The sequence below is a fragment of the Mastomys coucha genome, unplaced genomic scaffold (assembly GCF_008632895.1).
Source record: "Mastomys coucha isolate ucsf_1 unplaced genomic scaffold, UCSF_Mcou_1 pScaffold8, whole genome shotgun sequence".
Taxonomy (NCBI): domain Eukaryota; kingdom Metazoa; phylum Chordata; class Mammalia; order Rodentia; family Muridae; genus Mastomys; species Mastomys coucha.
The window spans coordinates 211,691-227,687 of NW_022196914.1; the positions used below are offsets into that span (position 1 = coordinate 211,691).

The window sequence follows — 15,997 nt, forward strand, 5'->3', positions numbered from 1 at the left end:
AGAGAGAGAGAGAGAGAAAGAAGAGAAGAGAATGTAAATAATATAAAAGGCAAAGTTTAAAAAGGGGTATATCTTGACATGACATTATGAGACAAAAAACCTTCAAAGATGCCTTTGAGTTTGTTTTCTGTAGATATACTGATGGGCATGCAGCCTACCCTGAGAATAGCCAGTCTCCACAGTGAGATTCCCTTGGAGGAAACTACATTTCATTGGCAAGTAAGGCAACTAGTTCTTAATGTTGACATTATTCAATAAGAAAAGAATGCTTGACACCAAGGGGGTGCTTCAGCTTTTGTTGGAGCAGGGATAGGCTGTGTTATGAGGCGTTCTTATCCTTGGTAGCAGAAGTGCTGTCCGGATACAGCATTGATTGTATTGAGATCTACAACGTACACCAACCTCACGCTATGACTCTCTGTGTCCAGATGGTAAATCTCAGCGGAAGGTGTTTAGGAAAGAGTCTAAGTACATACAGTAATGGATGAGAGAAACAGCCACCTTTCTCTCTGCTTATTCTTCCCTTTTTATGAATGCCCAATGAAGGACCATGAAGTAGTGAGAGGACTTAAGTGTTGGGGGAACCTTTGTGTCACCTGCATTTCTTTCAAGTGTAAATTTCAACTATTCATTGAAAATGCAGAATGTTCTAGGTCTTTATCAGGAACTATTAGGTACAAGAATTATAAGACACAGCCCCAAATTTTAAGGATTGTACAGTTTATTAATAGGAGATAGAAGATGCACAAAAGTTTACATTTAGCTCAACTTATTATGATTTTAGGACAAATAGTAGAGTTCTGTAGAGGTAGCTGCACAGTATTCAGCCTAATATATGTTGGACTAAAATAAGAGCCCCAATGATATACAATACATACCATGTAAGTTTAGAAAGGGGCTAAGTCCTTCTGCTTAAATATAATCTTTCTGAGAACTTTATGAAGTAGCTATTATGAACATTTAGAGGCACTTCTGCTAAATGGACATAGAATTAGACTGCCGCCTAAATACTTGTCTTTGTATTTATAGATCACCGAAGCTCTCAAGACTCTTTGGAGAAGCCTCTTTCTGCAGTAGATGGTGATGAATACAGAGATCTGTGACTAGCCAGTAAGAGACTGTGGAGTGCTCAGTTTTAAATGAGACATCTGTATCACACCCTCCAAATCCCAGGGGGGTGGAAAGAGAGCCAGAGGAAGTGGATGACTGCAGGGAACTGTGTTTATTGGACAGGCATGCCGTGGCTGCTATGCACATGAACTTCCGGCACTTAGGACTGCATGCCTAAGACCTGAACAAGATCAAGGCAGACACAATTCCAGCACAGGTGAGGGAGGGGCACATGAAGCACCACAACTGATAGCTGCTGGGTGAGGGAGAGTTAGTTTTCTTCAGATGCATCTCTGATAGGCTGCTCATGTTCCAATTGATAAACTACACCCATGCATATGCTGAGAATACTAAGAAGGGAGTTTAAAAGAGAGTACATGAGACTGGGAGAAAATGGTGGTGGTTGGGAAAGTACTAGAAAAGGTAGAGGGGAGGTAGTAGAGAATGGATTTGAATGAAACATATCATATTCACATATGGAATTCTCAAACAATACATTGAAAATAAAAATGCAGTTATAATACCTAAAAAGAATACAAAACACAATGAAGAAATGACTAGACATCATCACTCAGGGCATAACCCATAGACTGGAGACTTAAATTCATGCTTTCTACTTCAGAGAGTGAATTCTTAAACATTGCATTATACAATTTAGAAAGAGAGTCACAGAGATTCCAAGATGGGGCATGTTTCTTCTTGGGAAGATAAGAAACTTAGCATAGAGGAATATTTAAAACCATTCCTAAAGGACAAAAATATATATTTCATTATGGACTATTCCATATCAGGAGGAAAGAGATGAATTCTGGTAAAGGTGATATAGTGATGCAAAAACACAAGGAATGGGGCTGGAGAGATGGCTCAGTGATTAACAACACTGGTTGTTCTTCCAGACGACGCTGGTTCAATTCCCAGCATCCACATGGCAACATACAATTATTTGAAAGTCCAGTTCCAGAGAATATGATACCTTCATACAGATATATGTGTAGACAAACAGACAAACAAACAAACAAAACCCAAAACCAATACATAGAAATAAAAAAATAAAAAAACAGGACAAGATACAGAACTACGGAGGTTATGTTGGCTCATTATAATCCTTAACTTGATTAGATCCAGATACATAAGAGCTGAATACACTTCTGGGTGGGTATAATTCCAGAGAAGACTGAGAAGCAGATAAGGAAAAATAACTTTTCTGAATGTAGGTAACACTCTCCAGCAGGTTGGGGCCCTATTTGGAAGGCAGAAGAAAACAGCTCATGTCAGTGCCCCTCTTTCGAGTGATGCCTCTGTTGCTGCTATAGTCTGCTTTGGCCATTGCTTCCATCTTCTTCAGCCTTTTGGTAGGAACTCATGCAGGTGATAGACTCTTTAGGTAGCCCCTGACCTTGGACTGGGATTATGTATTGGTTCCAGTTACTTGAACTGAATACTTATTGGATTTTTGGTGATACAACATGCAGATAGCCAGTGTTGGATTACCCAATTTATAAGCTAAATAAATAAATAAATAATAAATAAATAAATAAAAACATGCATACACAAGGGTGCACTGGACTAGAGAGAATAGATCTTAAGATTACTGTGGTAGAATCTCTTGACTGTTTGGTGTAGTCCTATTCTGATGGTTGGTATGCCTTGTCAACCTGACAGGATCTGGAATCACCTTGAAGATAAAATTCCAGCCACACCTGTGAGAAGTTATTTAGCCTCTGCATATGCCTGTGCAGTATCAGATAGTTAGAAGATAGCATTTTAAAACGAGAGGGAACTGTTTTCAGAAGGATACACAATCGTGTAAAACCTTCTCTCTGTACGCTGTATACAATCTTACACATTTTGTTTAAAGTTTATCAAATCTTTAAAAGGTTTTTATTTTATTTTCCTCTCATAGGGTATTTTTTCCAATCTGAGAGTTTATAAACTGAAACTTGCACATATATTTATTGATTGTGTGTTCTTAGTGTATTTTATGTTGAATACTATTAGCTTTACAGGTAACACTAATTCATTAGAAAAAAAAAAAAGAGGCCCTTGCTAGAATCAGGCTAGTATTTTGGCATGTTATAGATATTAACATCATGTGTGCATCAGTTAAGTGTCTAGGGTATAGTGTGACACACACACAGTCAGGTGATGTGAACACTTGGGACTATCTACCCTGAATGAGCTACTCCTATGAGTTCTGTATGGCTCATGCCCACAGATACAGACATTGTTTAGCACAGGGCTTGGTTTATCAAATCATCTGTAGGATAAAAGGAAGATAATGTTTGATAAAGAAAAATAGTAAAGGATGGGGTATTTCCTTGTGTGAGAATATCAGAATGTGTAATTTACTAGATCTGAACAAGAATTCTACAGCTTTCTTATTCATCACAAACAGGTAATCATTACACTCAAAATGATAGGTACTCATCAGTCACGATTTTGACAAGAGGTGATGGTTAAGCTGGTCAGACATTGTCAATGGCTTGGGGGAGATCACGCTTGTCTGTTGAAGGGAGGACAGAGAGCAGCATGTACTGTTTAGGTGTAGAAGATGGTTTTGATGTGTTTCTTATGCCACCAGGGAGCATTCTTACTCTGAATTGTCTTCCCACAGAAAAGAACAAGTAGGAGTTAGCCTCCATCAATTGAAAAGCTGCTGCATAATCCAAACATAACTCATACTACCTTTCCCTCTATGGGAACTTAGACTTCTTAGGGAACACCTGAACATGCATGACCCTTCCAAAACAGGAGAATTGGAGAGGGTTTACTGTCCGGTACACATGACAAATGGATGAGATTTGCTGAAAGCTTTATCAGTCCACACTTAGGGTCACCTCCAAGGGAATGGTATTTAAACCTCACATTACAAATTTACTGTGCAATTTATGCATACAATCCAAATTATGTTTTTATGACACTTATTACAAACAATAAGAGCAACAGCTTAAAATTTGTTAGGTGTACCCTTCTTCCATTTTTTCTTTTTCTTTTTTATGAAATGGCATCTAGTATATACTGTTTCAAATAAAAAATCTATCCCTACAATCTAGTTAAACTCCTACTAAGAGATTTTTGGTGATGTAAAGAAGAAGACCATAAAACATGACTTAAAGGTACAATATAATTAATTCATGTAGGCCATACATTTGATTGAATTTTATACACACATTTTTATACACACACTAAGCAGGACTGAGGTGGAGAATTTTGGATCCCAGCACCCTCAATTTACCAGTAGTTGTACCACTGATCAAAGTGACCATACATACATACAAACATACAAATAATCAAAATTTCAGGAGGTAGATGTTATCATTGAAAAATGGACAAAGTTTCATAGTAGAACAGAAGGCAGAAAATCTAGTCCTGGAGGATTTGTGGCACCTTTTTCTGTAAGTTGAAGGTTGAGTTTAGTATTGTAGATAAAGGAATTGTCAAAGACAGAGTTCAATGACATGTAAAAAATAGGTGGCTTATATGAAGTCAGCATTGTGATGTATATAAGTAAATTTGGTTGGAGAGATAAATTCCATATTTTTCCAATGCAAGTGTTATATAAATACTTCCAAATATTAACAATAATAATGTTAAAAACAAGTTTGTAAAACAAGGCAATTTTTTAAGTTCAACAAATTACTATTGATCCATAATAAACCCTCCACTTAACCTGCAAGCATAAACACAACAGAAAAAGGAACAAAGATCTCTATATGGAAACTGAGATGTAAATCCTGAAAAATGCTTTTTGCCTATAAAATTTTAATTCTGTCACTTTTCCTGTTACCAGTATCCCAAAGAGAGAAAGGAGAGTAGGTTGAATTATAGTAACACATGGAAAACATCAGTGCATGTTAGTAGAATGACAGAAATTCTTACTTGTCCCAAGGCTTGGATTAATTCTTTGCAGAACTGGGGAAGCTTTGCCAAGAGTAGCTGGTGTAGCTGAAAAAGAAAGAGAAGAAAATCATTAGTCATCCCTGTAGAAGAAAGATCTGCTGTGGCCCTGTCACAGCATCATTTTTGGATAACAGGCTTCCATGCCAAAAACCCCCATTAAAATTAAAGCTGTATCTATGCATTAAAAAGAGTTGTAAAGACCGAGAAAATGGAAGCCTTTTGGTTGTCATTACCTCAGGTCTCATGTCCAGACATAATACAGAACATTGAAAGCAATTCCACTAATCTATTGTTTGAGTCCAAAGTCAAGTTTCCCTTGTGCATAGAAAGGAGAACCCAGTTTCTTTTAAAAAATACAAAGCTCACGTTTAGTTAAAAAAAAAAAGTTTCTTTTTGGAAATACTATAAGTGAGAACATTCCTAGGCTTGGGGAAAGAGGAAGGGGAAGGGCAGAGCAGAATGAGGGAGGCAGTAAGTCAGTCAGTCACTGTGACGCAGATAGGAGCAGGCTGCCTGGACAACGCTGGAAAGTGATCAGTAAGGCTCTCTCCAGCTGGGTTCCTTTGCAAATGCCCCAGCTACAAAGAGACTAACCTGGTCTTGGTGGAAAAGAGTGTAAGAAGACTGGATAGAACATCTCTTGTTACCACCTGGACACACAAACTGAGATTTAAATGAAAGCAAAGGGAGCTATGTGTGACACTGCTAAATCGACATTTAGTCTCCCCACTGTATTTTAACATATAAATTCTGAAAATATTTGTAATATACAGAGTGATGAGTCTTTTCATAGACAAAAGAGTTAGTTGAGTAGTGGCTGGGAATTTCCTCCCTTAGGATGGAAGTTGGCACGGGAAAAAACAGATATATGGGGTTGCAGAACTGGCATTTTTTTTTTCAGTGTTATTCAAAGCCTCTGGGGAGGAAGGAGGGTCTAATGTTTAAGTTCATCACCAATGGCCAGAGGTTTAATAAATGTAGCCAGAGAACACAATGTTTAAAAAAAAAATAATGGTATGAGTTCAGGAAGCCTCTTGAGAAGGCACGAAGGGTATTCATGTTCTTCATATGCTATGGTTTAGATGTGAAATTTCCTCTGAGGGACCATGTGTTAAAGTTATGATCCTCAGCTAGACACTACTCAGAGATGGTAGGAATTCAAAAGATAAAGATGAGTTAGGAGGTCTTCCCTTTATTGGCGGTGGGGGGCAGTGGTTTTAAAGCAAAAACTGGACCCTTAGCCATTTCTCAGCCCCAAGGAGAAGTGGTTTCATCACATGTTGCTGCTACAGTGTCCTCTATTTTATAGGCTCAAAAGAATGAGACCAACCACTCATGTTCTGAAAACTCCAGAGTACTCCAAACCTGTGAGTCAGCATAAGCCTTTTTTTCTTTATAAGTTGATTGTTTCAGACATCTGTAACAGTAGCAAAGACTTATTAATACAACACCTCATTATCTGTATCTTTTGTGATGGTTTAGTAATAAGCCAAAATTGTTAATTTAATGTTTCTCTGAGTTCTGTGAACTAGTGTAGCAAATTCATAAACTCTAATAAACGAGTCACGGGAACAAGCTGAGAAAAACCTTTCAAAACTTTAGTACAGTCTATTTATAATTTGTAGCTAAGAAGTCTTTCAGAAGTATAGTATATTACATACGTTTGTCATCTGAAGTAGGAAGCAGTTTTGTTGGACTGAGCTATCAAGCTGAGTGATGTGACAGTGAGTAGGCAGCATGAGAATTGAATCGTACTTAGGATGCTCCCTCTCACCTCAGTATTAGCCAGTTGTATTCTCACTTAACATTTTGGTGACCAAAGGGCACCCAAGTATTCTGTTTTCAAGAGAAAACACATCATGTTTGTTTTCCCTGTATTCTCTCAGACAACTGATGATATTGTCTTGGTGTTTAATAGAAGGCCACACACTGAGAACTCTGTCTCACATAAAACACAGGGAAGAGAAAGAAAAGAAAAAAAAAGGGCAGATCAGTACTCAGCACACACATCACAGACCTGCCTGCCTCCTAAGAGGCCGGCTGTAAACCAACATAGACAGGTGAGACCCTCCCTGCCCCGCTCACCCTAATCCCCATGCCCTACCTCATGGGAACTCCAGTTAGAGGCTGTAGGCTGTTCCCCACCCTGTCAGAGCTCCATCTTCCTTTTGGGTCCACACCTACACCTGGAGCATATGCAGATCAGTTCTCTGTGCCCCACCTCACAGATCCACTTACCTTCCAGAAAGCCAGCTCCAATCTGACACTCACAGCTCAAGCTGCCTCCGAGGAAGCCTGCTCAAACCTGAGACACACAGTTCCACCTGCATCCTGGGAGGCCTGCTTCAACACAGGACACCCAGGCCAGCCAACACCAGAGACAACCAGATGGTAAAAGGCAAGTGCAAGAACATAATCAGTAGAAGCCAATGCAATATGGGTACCATTAGAACCCAGCTCTCCTAGTACAGCAAGTACTAGATATCCTAACACACCGTAAGAGCAAGACTGTGACCCTAAATCTCATCTCATGAAGATGATAGAGGCCATTAAAAAGATATAAATAAATTTTTTGAAGAAATGTAAGAAAACATAATCAAACAGGTAGACCAAGCCCTTAAGAGAAAAAAAGCAAATCCCTTAAAGAAATACAGGAAGATACATTCAAACAGGTGAAGGCAATGAATAGAATGGTCCAAGACCTAAAAATGGAAATAGAAGCAATACAGAAGACACACATGGAGGCAATCCTGGAGATGGATAACCTAGGAAAGAGAACAGAAACTACAGATGCAAGCAGTACCAATAGAATACAAGAGATGGAAGAGAGAATCTCAGGCATAGAAGATACCTTAGAAGAAACTAATACATTGATCAAAGAGAATGCCAAGTGTAAAAAGTTCCTAACTCAAATCATCCAAGAAATTTGTGACACTATGAAAAGACCAAACTTAAGAATAATAGGGATAGAAGAGGATGAAGATTTCCAGCTCAAAGGGCCAGAAGACATCTTCAACAAAATCATAGAAGAAAACTCTCCTAACTTAGAGAAAGAGATGGCCATAAATGTACAAGAAGCCTACAGAGCACCAAATAAATTGGACCAGAAAGGAAAATCCTCCTGCCACACAATAATCAAAACACTAAACGTACAGAACAAAGAAAGAACATTAAAAGCTGCAAGGGAAAAGGGCTAAGTAACATATAAAGGTAAACCTATCAGAATTACACCTGACTTCTCAACAGAGACTCTAAAAGCCAAAAGATCCTGGACAGATGTCTTGCAGACCCTAAGAGAACACAAATGCCAGTCCAGGCTACTATACCTAGAAAAAGTCTCAATCACCATAGATGGAGAAACAAAGATATTCTATGACAAAACCAAATTTACACAATATCTGTCTACTTATCCAGTCTTACAGAGGATACTAGAAGGAAGACTCCAACATAAGGAGGGTAACTACATCTAAGAAAACACAAGAAATTAATTATCTCACAGCAAATCCAAAAGAAGAAAATCATATACACACACTAAAATCCCCAACAACAAAACAACAGGAACTAACAATCATTGATCATTAATATCTCTCAACATCACTGAACTAAATTCACCAATAAAAAGACACAGGCCAACACTGTTTATGTAAATAGAATCCATCATTCTGCTGCATATAGGAAATATACTTTAGGGTGAGGGGATACCAGAAGGGCACCTTCTCAGAGGAGAAGGGAAGGGGGAGGGACTCTGAGGGAGGGGCCTTGAGGGGAAGTAGCATTTGGAATGTAAATAAACCAATCAATAAATAAAAACATAAGAAAAGAAAAGAAGAATGAAGTGGGCAGTGAGCTGACACACACCAATTTTAGACCTGGTGAGTTTTGTCTGCCTGCTCCCTGAGGTAATTTTCATGAATCTTTACATGACCCCTTACCAATATATCTGGCTGGGAAAAATCAGCCATACTGTCTGCTACAAATAATGTAAAATCTATTAGGTAGAGTTAAGGCTATGCATCAAACACAGAATTCTAATATCAGTAGAATTTTGGGGATGTATCTTGGGAGGGAGGGTATCTGGGAATTATCACTGAAAATACTAAAAAAGAAATTTTGGATTTTTTTGATGAATCAATCAATTTTAAATTGTTATTATAATATTTAAAATTTCATGTCTATTTGTTTTCAAATTTTCTATTTACTCTTGAAATTTTACACCTATTTTTTTCATTTATTGAAGCTTATTTAATACCAAAATGATTGAGACAAGTAATTAGCATAAAAGCAGGCAATACATACTCCTCAGAATGGACAAAGTACTAAGCATCAATTTTAATATGAGAAGCAAATGAAAACTGTCTTTTATGACAACACCATTAAGTCTAGCTTCTGCCTTCATAACTGAAGATATATTATTTGCACTAGTCTTCTCAATAATAGTTTGGGCTTATCTCATCACTGTTCCCAATTCCTTGTCTTTAACCCTGTATTTTATTTCATTATTTATCACCTCAAATTGAGCACAAAATCTTTTAAATTTACTTTTTTGTGTGTTACATTATTATTAAAAATATTTTATGTGTATGAAGACTTTGCATCTCTCTCTCTCTCTCTCTCTCTCTCTCTCTCTCTCTCTCTCCCTCTGTGTGTGTGTGTGTGTGCGTGTGTGTGTGTGTGTGTGTGTGTACCCCATGTGTACCTGGTGCCCACATAGCTCAGAAGAGGGATGTGGTAGATCTGGAGTTGTGGATGGCTGTGTTCTACTGTGTGGGTGGTGGGACCTCAACCCTGGTGCTCTACAAGAATAAAAAGTGCTCTTAACTGCTGAACCATCTCTCCTGACCCCTCCCAAATATTATTTGAAATAGATAAATTTAGATATCTAAAACATATAATAAACAATAAGTAGGAACCAAGGTTAAAACACATTTAGTGCCAGGTTGATGCATAAGAAGTATTTTTCATTACCTTTGGTTTTCCATCTTGTTGGTTTGAGACAGAATCTCATCATGAAGCCTAGGCTGGGATAACTCCTTGGCTAGGACTTTTTAGATGTTCATATCTTTGGTCTTCTATTTAAAATTTAATCTAACTTCAGTACCCTCAAAGATAGACTTGGGGCTTATTTTAATCTCTTTGCCCTTCTTCTCAATATGGCCACATTGACTAAATTTCCCTTTACTACATTCATCTAAATAAATATACAAAAAGAAAGAAACATACAAATAAGTGTATATGTTCTCCAACTGTAAGTTACCTGTTTTATTGACAATTATTTACTATTTGAGTTTAGTTACTTCAAAGGGGACAATATTAATTTAAGTAGAGAGAAGAGAAAAGAGAGGGGAGGGAGAAAGGAAGTCAGGGAGAGGGAAGGAGAGGGAGAAGGAGATAAAGAGAGAGACAGAGACACAGAGAGGAGTGACTGAAATTACTCAGCATTTGTCTCAATTTTCAATTTAAAATTGAGAAAAAAGACACAGTGTGCAGGTCCTTAGATCAGCAGTAGCGTTGACAAGTTTTCCCAGAATGGTAACTGGGATGAAATGTGCAGCTTAGTTCTGAGACCAGTAGTAGAGTCTGAGCCAAACTGATGATCTGGAAAACCTTGGGGAGCCTTGGCTCCCCAAGACATCTGATGTGTTCTCCTCTGTGGCACATTTAGGGACATTTTCATGAAGCAAAAGTTTCACTTAGCCAACACACTCTATAACATGCAATGAATCAAGACACACAAAGAACAAATGACATTCCAATGGAAAAACCATAGATTTATGCCAGTGCCAAGGGGATGCTGGTTATAAATGTAATGCACAAAGTGTAGCCTTAGTAATTGAAGTGTCACACTCACTCATCAATTCAAATTAGTGTCAGAGTCATGTACCTAGTGCCTCTAAATTTCTGACCAGTAAGTGAAAGGCAAATAAAGAGAGAGCATAAGCAGAGACCACAACTCTTGACAGCAATAACAATTAATGAGGCCAGCACACAGTGGTTTTGGTTATGATTTGCAGGGCTCCCATTTATTATGTAACCTAAATGGATCAATAAGCATTTTATAGGGAGAATTAGATGCTGGGATTTTTAAGATGTCTAAAGTCTTCCTGTACCTCAGGAGTCAGTAAAAGAAGCAGTAAAACATGGGGTGCAGGGGGAGCAAAATAGTACCTTATGTAACTGTAGACAAGCTTCTTGGGGGAAAATGGCTCTATGAAGCAGTTGCCAAGTTTAGGGTAACAAGCAATGGTGAAGAAGGACAGATGCATTTGAGTCAAGAACAAATGTGCTTTGGCAAAACACAATCTAGATACACAGGACTGTGATCCCAGGTAGTGTATTGAATACATGAGTTAGGATATGTTGGGTTTGCGATGAAATCAGGCATACATTGGGAATGATCTTGCCAAAAGACTAAATTTTGATTCTGCAAACATTAGGGATGTACTGATTTGCTGTGCTCTGAGGTGAGGCACCTCCTGCTGGACTCATCCAGGAACAGGTTCCTAGGAGGAGATCTAATTGAAGTACGACCTTCTAGACCTACTGCGCTTGTTCTACTTGTACTTTCCAAATGGAGCATGTTTCTGGACCTCAATTTATGTCTGTAAACCAGGGACCGGCATGTCTCTACATAAGGTTTAAACCAGCTCCGATGTACAAATAATTGCAAACAATTACTCAATGCTAGATAGTTTTCCTGTTATGATTGTTGTCATTCTTATTAGTAGGCACTGCCTTAACTATGGGGCAAGTCTTTTCCCAAGGACAATTCAGCATTGGCTTTCTATTGGGTCTTGTGTGGTTATGGCACTTCATAGGGACAGTATGCAGCCAAAAGCCCAAGGACTCTACTTAGGTGTTCCTGTAGGCTAGATGTGGTTAGTAGATTTTCCTTCAGAGAACTCTGGGGAAGTGTTACCAGTAGAAATCAATCTATTAGAAGAAGCATGATCCAATCTGAGGCTAAGCACATTCAATCCTAGTTCTCCGATTCTAGTATTATCAAGGGAGCAAAAGTGGGAGGATGACTGTTCCGGCAAATACCGTGATCTTCCCACTTGTGTAAGGATGGCAGTTATAGCCAGTCCTTAATGAATAATGCAGACACAAGTCAGGAAAACACTGTACTTCATGAGACATCCATTCTACCCAATGATTGGAGGTGAAGCATGCAAAGCACCTCACAGAGCACCTGGTACAAAGTAAGCCTTGGGTAAGGAGAACTACTGTATTACTGTTAACATTTGCTTCCGACAATGATAATGATGCTGCGGTAACTGTCATGAGATGCTCGTCCGAGACGTCCTTTGAGAGGGTTTGTTTCCTCCCCTGGGCAGTTTAACTGCCCTCCACCCAGCAGCTGTGGACACTACACTTCCATTCCTTGCTGCTGTGGCTTATCTGCTTGTACTCAAGGGTACACAGTGAGCTCCTCTGGCTAAGTCCTACTGCTTTCGTCTCTATGAGTCATCAGGGGCCCAGGAGATGGTCCCTAGTACAGTAATACAATTTGCAAAACTACAATTGCTTTAAATGTTTGTATGGGGCCACAAGAGAATCTAACATTCTGGTGTTAGAATCTCCACGTGGAAACTTTCAAAGTTGTTGAGGACTTTTCCATTTTTATAAAGTTGACTCATTCTTGATGATAGTCTATATAAAATATTACTTCTTAGATTTCAGCCTCTAAAAACCTTCAGACCTGTACCCACCTTTCTTTTCTTTGGCAAATTGCCAACTCTATTGCCAATGAGTACTTTCTCCTAATTTATGCTTGCAATGGGCTCAATATCAAATTCATTGTTTGGACACACAGCTGCTGTACCTCAGAGTATCCTGGGGTCCCTGAAGGGGTTGGTATAATGGGATTATTAAAAAGTACGATGCAATATTTAAATCCCAAATTTGTAATATGCTTAAAATACACTTAGGCACCACGCTTAGCATTTTTAAATGTTTTTTTTTCCCATTTAATTCTCACAACAACCTCTGGAAAGGTATTGTTATAAGTTACACATGGTGAATGAGGGATTTGATTTCTGAGTTATTTAACTCAGGGAAGGTAAATAGGTTGTCATAGGCTACCTAGCAATTATAGATTAGAGCTCATACTTGAATAGGAGCTAGACAATAACATTATGCACCCCACCATATCCCAAACTTGCCAAGTCATCAAGATGCCTACGGCATTTATTACATCTATAGTTGAAGGCCCTGACTTATAGACTACCTGAGGCATTGACCAGTGTGGATATCACAAAGTCCTATGAATATGTTAATCATTTCCTCCCATACTCATCAGGAAATCTTGTGACACGATGCATGTGGGAAATTCTGTAGTGTCCTCTCTGGTCTACATTTAGGGCCATCCTGTGACACACCCTATCCTGTGCTCATTAGAAGAAATCTGATGAGCAGCAGAGTGATTTATATGAATGCATTAGACATTGTAGAAAGCATATTGATGGGCCAAATTGATGAAGGCTTGGGCAGAAATGCCCTTCAGGAGTTGGTTTTTGAGGGACCAGGTAGGATGGATGGCACCCGCTGAGCCAGGCCTCTTCCTGTCACATTCAGCAGTTTGTACCAGGCATATCCTATGGCTACAACTGCCCTCTTGGTCCTTTGGCACTCCCAATCTCATCATGGTTTAAGCTTGAATTTCTTTCCTTTTGTAGCTCATTAAATTAATTGAATTCCCACTCATAGTTTCTCTAAACTAAATTGCATTATCTTGTCCTTACTCATTATGATTGTTGGCAGCTCTGAAGAGGCCATGTAATATGAACAAAAGTCTCTGAGCCCTTTACTAGGACGGTGTTAACTCTCATCTCTACAAAGGCATATGTCTCTTCTGTACTTGAACAGTAAACCATAGGACCCATCATATGAGACAGAGAGTTAAACAAAACAGTCAGGCCTGAAACAATATTGTAATTGCAAGAACGTTTTCATACCAGAAACCATGCTAGATAGCCAGATACTATGTAAGGCGAAAGCAAAAGTAGTGAAAAGACGCATATGCTTGCAAACATCTGCAGCAGTTGCTTTGTATCCTGTGACTAGCTTGGCCAGCAGGTAATCAGAACCTAGACCTTCATTCTAGGGTTTTATCCCAGGATTTATCTCTGCCACAGAGGGACAAATGTGGATGGTTCCTGTTTAACTTCAAGCTTTACATATCCCCTTTTCTGTCTTCAGTGCTCTGCTTGGGGAATTTACAAATATCCTCCCAATACTTTTGCATGAACAGAGGACATCTGCTTGCAATTAAAGACAGATTCTGGGATCTGATTTTTCAGCTACAGTTTGTTGCATTATAAGGTATAGAGAGTGAGTTTTGAAAAACACATTAGTGTTTTTTTTTTTTCCCCCAAGCAAGGAAAATGAAGAGGAACTGCCTTGTAATCAGAAAAATTGCAAGGAGACTTTGCAGAAGGAAGCTGTGGGCCAGCTGAGACCAGCATTCATTTTACTTGTGAAAAGCCCCTGTGCAATTGCCTTTGCTTTCCCTTCTTATGGCTAAGGAGAGCAGGGAATCATCCTACCCAGCCATCTTACCTCCAAAGCTGCTTTTCATTATGAAGAACAGCAGGGGTGTCAACCCCAGGCCACAAGCAACAAGTAATGGGGTATGCCATATAATAACAGGAACCCAGATCAATCACAGGGAAGATAAAGGCAACAAGCAGAATCACAAGTTGGCACCAGGTCAAGATCAACTGGGGGAAGGGCGGCCAGTGAAATATGACAAAGATTAGAAAAACAAACCAAGAGAATATTACAGAGTTAGACTGAAGTGTGTGGAGGGCAGAAGCATATCTCCTTTTTAATGTTGTTCGAGATACCTTTAGTATATGTTAACCCATTCACTGAAAACAGGAGAGAGAGGCTGCTCCTAGATTAAGCTGAAAACTAAAATAGTTTTCTAAATAAAATAGTTTAAAATAAAACTAAAATAGTTTTCTAAATAAAATAGTTAACTAAAATAAATCAGAGGATTGTGTATTCTGTGATATCACGTCCTTAACTTGAAGTCACCCAGAGTGGGAATATTTTACACCTTGCAAATCAGAAATGGATGCTTCTTAGAGTTCACTTCTGTTGAATGCTGTGAAAATTCCCATCTGCTTTTCAATATCTCTTTGAATATCTTCTCTTCTTCTTAGAAGAGAATTGCATTATTGTTTCAGTTGAAATATAATCTCCTTATTCTTTGTTTTTCTGCAACACTTAAAAAAATACCTGGTCTGTGGTAGTTGTTATTTTTCATATCTTAGTTATCAGACTTGTCCAATAAAAAACATTCACAGATTGAAGGTAATAATCCTATATCACCTTCATCCTCATTGATCTTTTACAACACCTGTACAAGTCCTTAAATAGTATGAGGGTTTAGTACATAGCTACAACTTTATTGAGTGACTCAGTTCAGGACAAGCGAGACATCATGACTTTGTTCAGATCTGGAATTTACCATCTATCTTGTGGTGTCAAAAGTCTCAACAGGCACAAAAGTTTACATATAGTTTATCATTAGATCTGGTAACAAGTTTGAGCCATGAATAGTCAAATCTGGGGCAAAGTCAGCATATTTCAACTAGCAATCATGATATTTCATCCTATGTTACTATCCCAGGCTTTCAAAGTGCAAGCAGGAAATAGGGAAGCTAGACTTCTTAACTTTCTTTACTCCTTTTCTTGTTGTTGTTGGCAATGGATGTATTTTCCATAGAACAATGGTCTTAAAAAACACTGAGGTACTGGATAATTGTTTGTTTGCATCGACAAATACTCAAGTCCTGGGAAACGAATGACAAATTAGTGGATCTTCTTGTTCATAGCCAGTGACAGGCAGAAGCAAGGCATGGCAAAAGTATCTTAAGAAAGAATATATTTGGCAGAGGTTTTAAGGTGTGTCTTTCCCCACTCCAGGCACAGCCATCTTCCATAAACAGGTTGGTCTGGGTGGCTGCCACTCTGCCTCTGG

At 38.7% G+C, this 15,997-nt stretch overlaps 1 protein-coding gene across 2 annotated transcripts in view; it reads right to left on the minus strand.

Annotated features, from left to right (window-relative positions):
• Ghr (growth hormone receptor) overlaps positions 1-15,997 on the minus strand; it is a 231,688-nt gene that overhangs the window by 52,912 nt on the left and 162,779 nt on the right. For both annotated transcript variants that reach the window (XM_031360110.1, XM_031360111.1), the window contains exon 3: positions 4,990-5,055. In XM_031360110.1, coding sequence (XP_031215970.1) covers positions 4,990-5,055 — 66 coding nt within the window. The remainder of the gene's footprint in view (positions 1-4,989; positions 5,056-15,997) is intronic.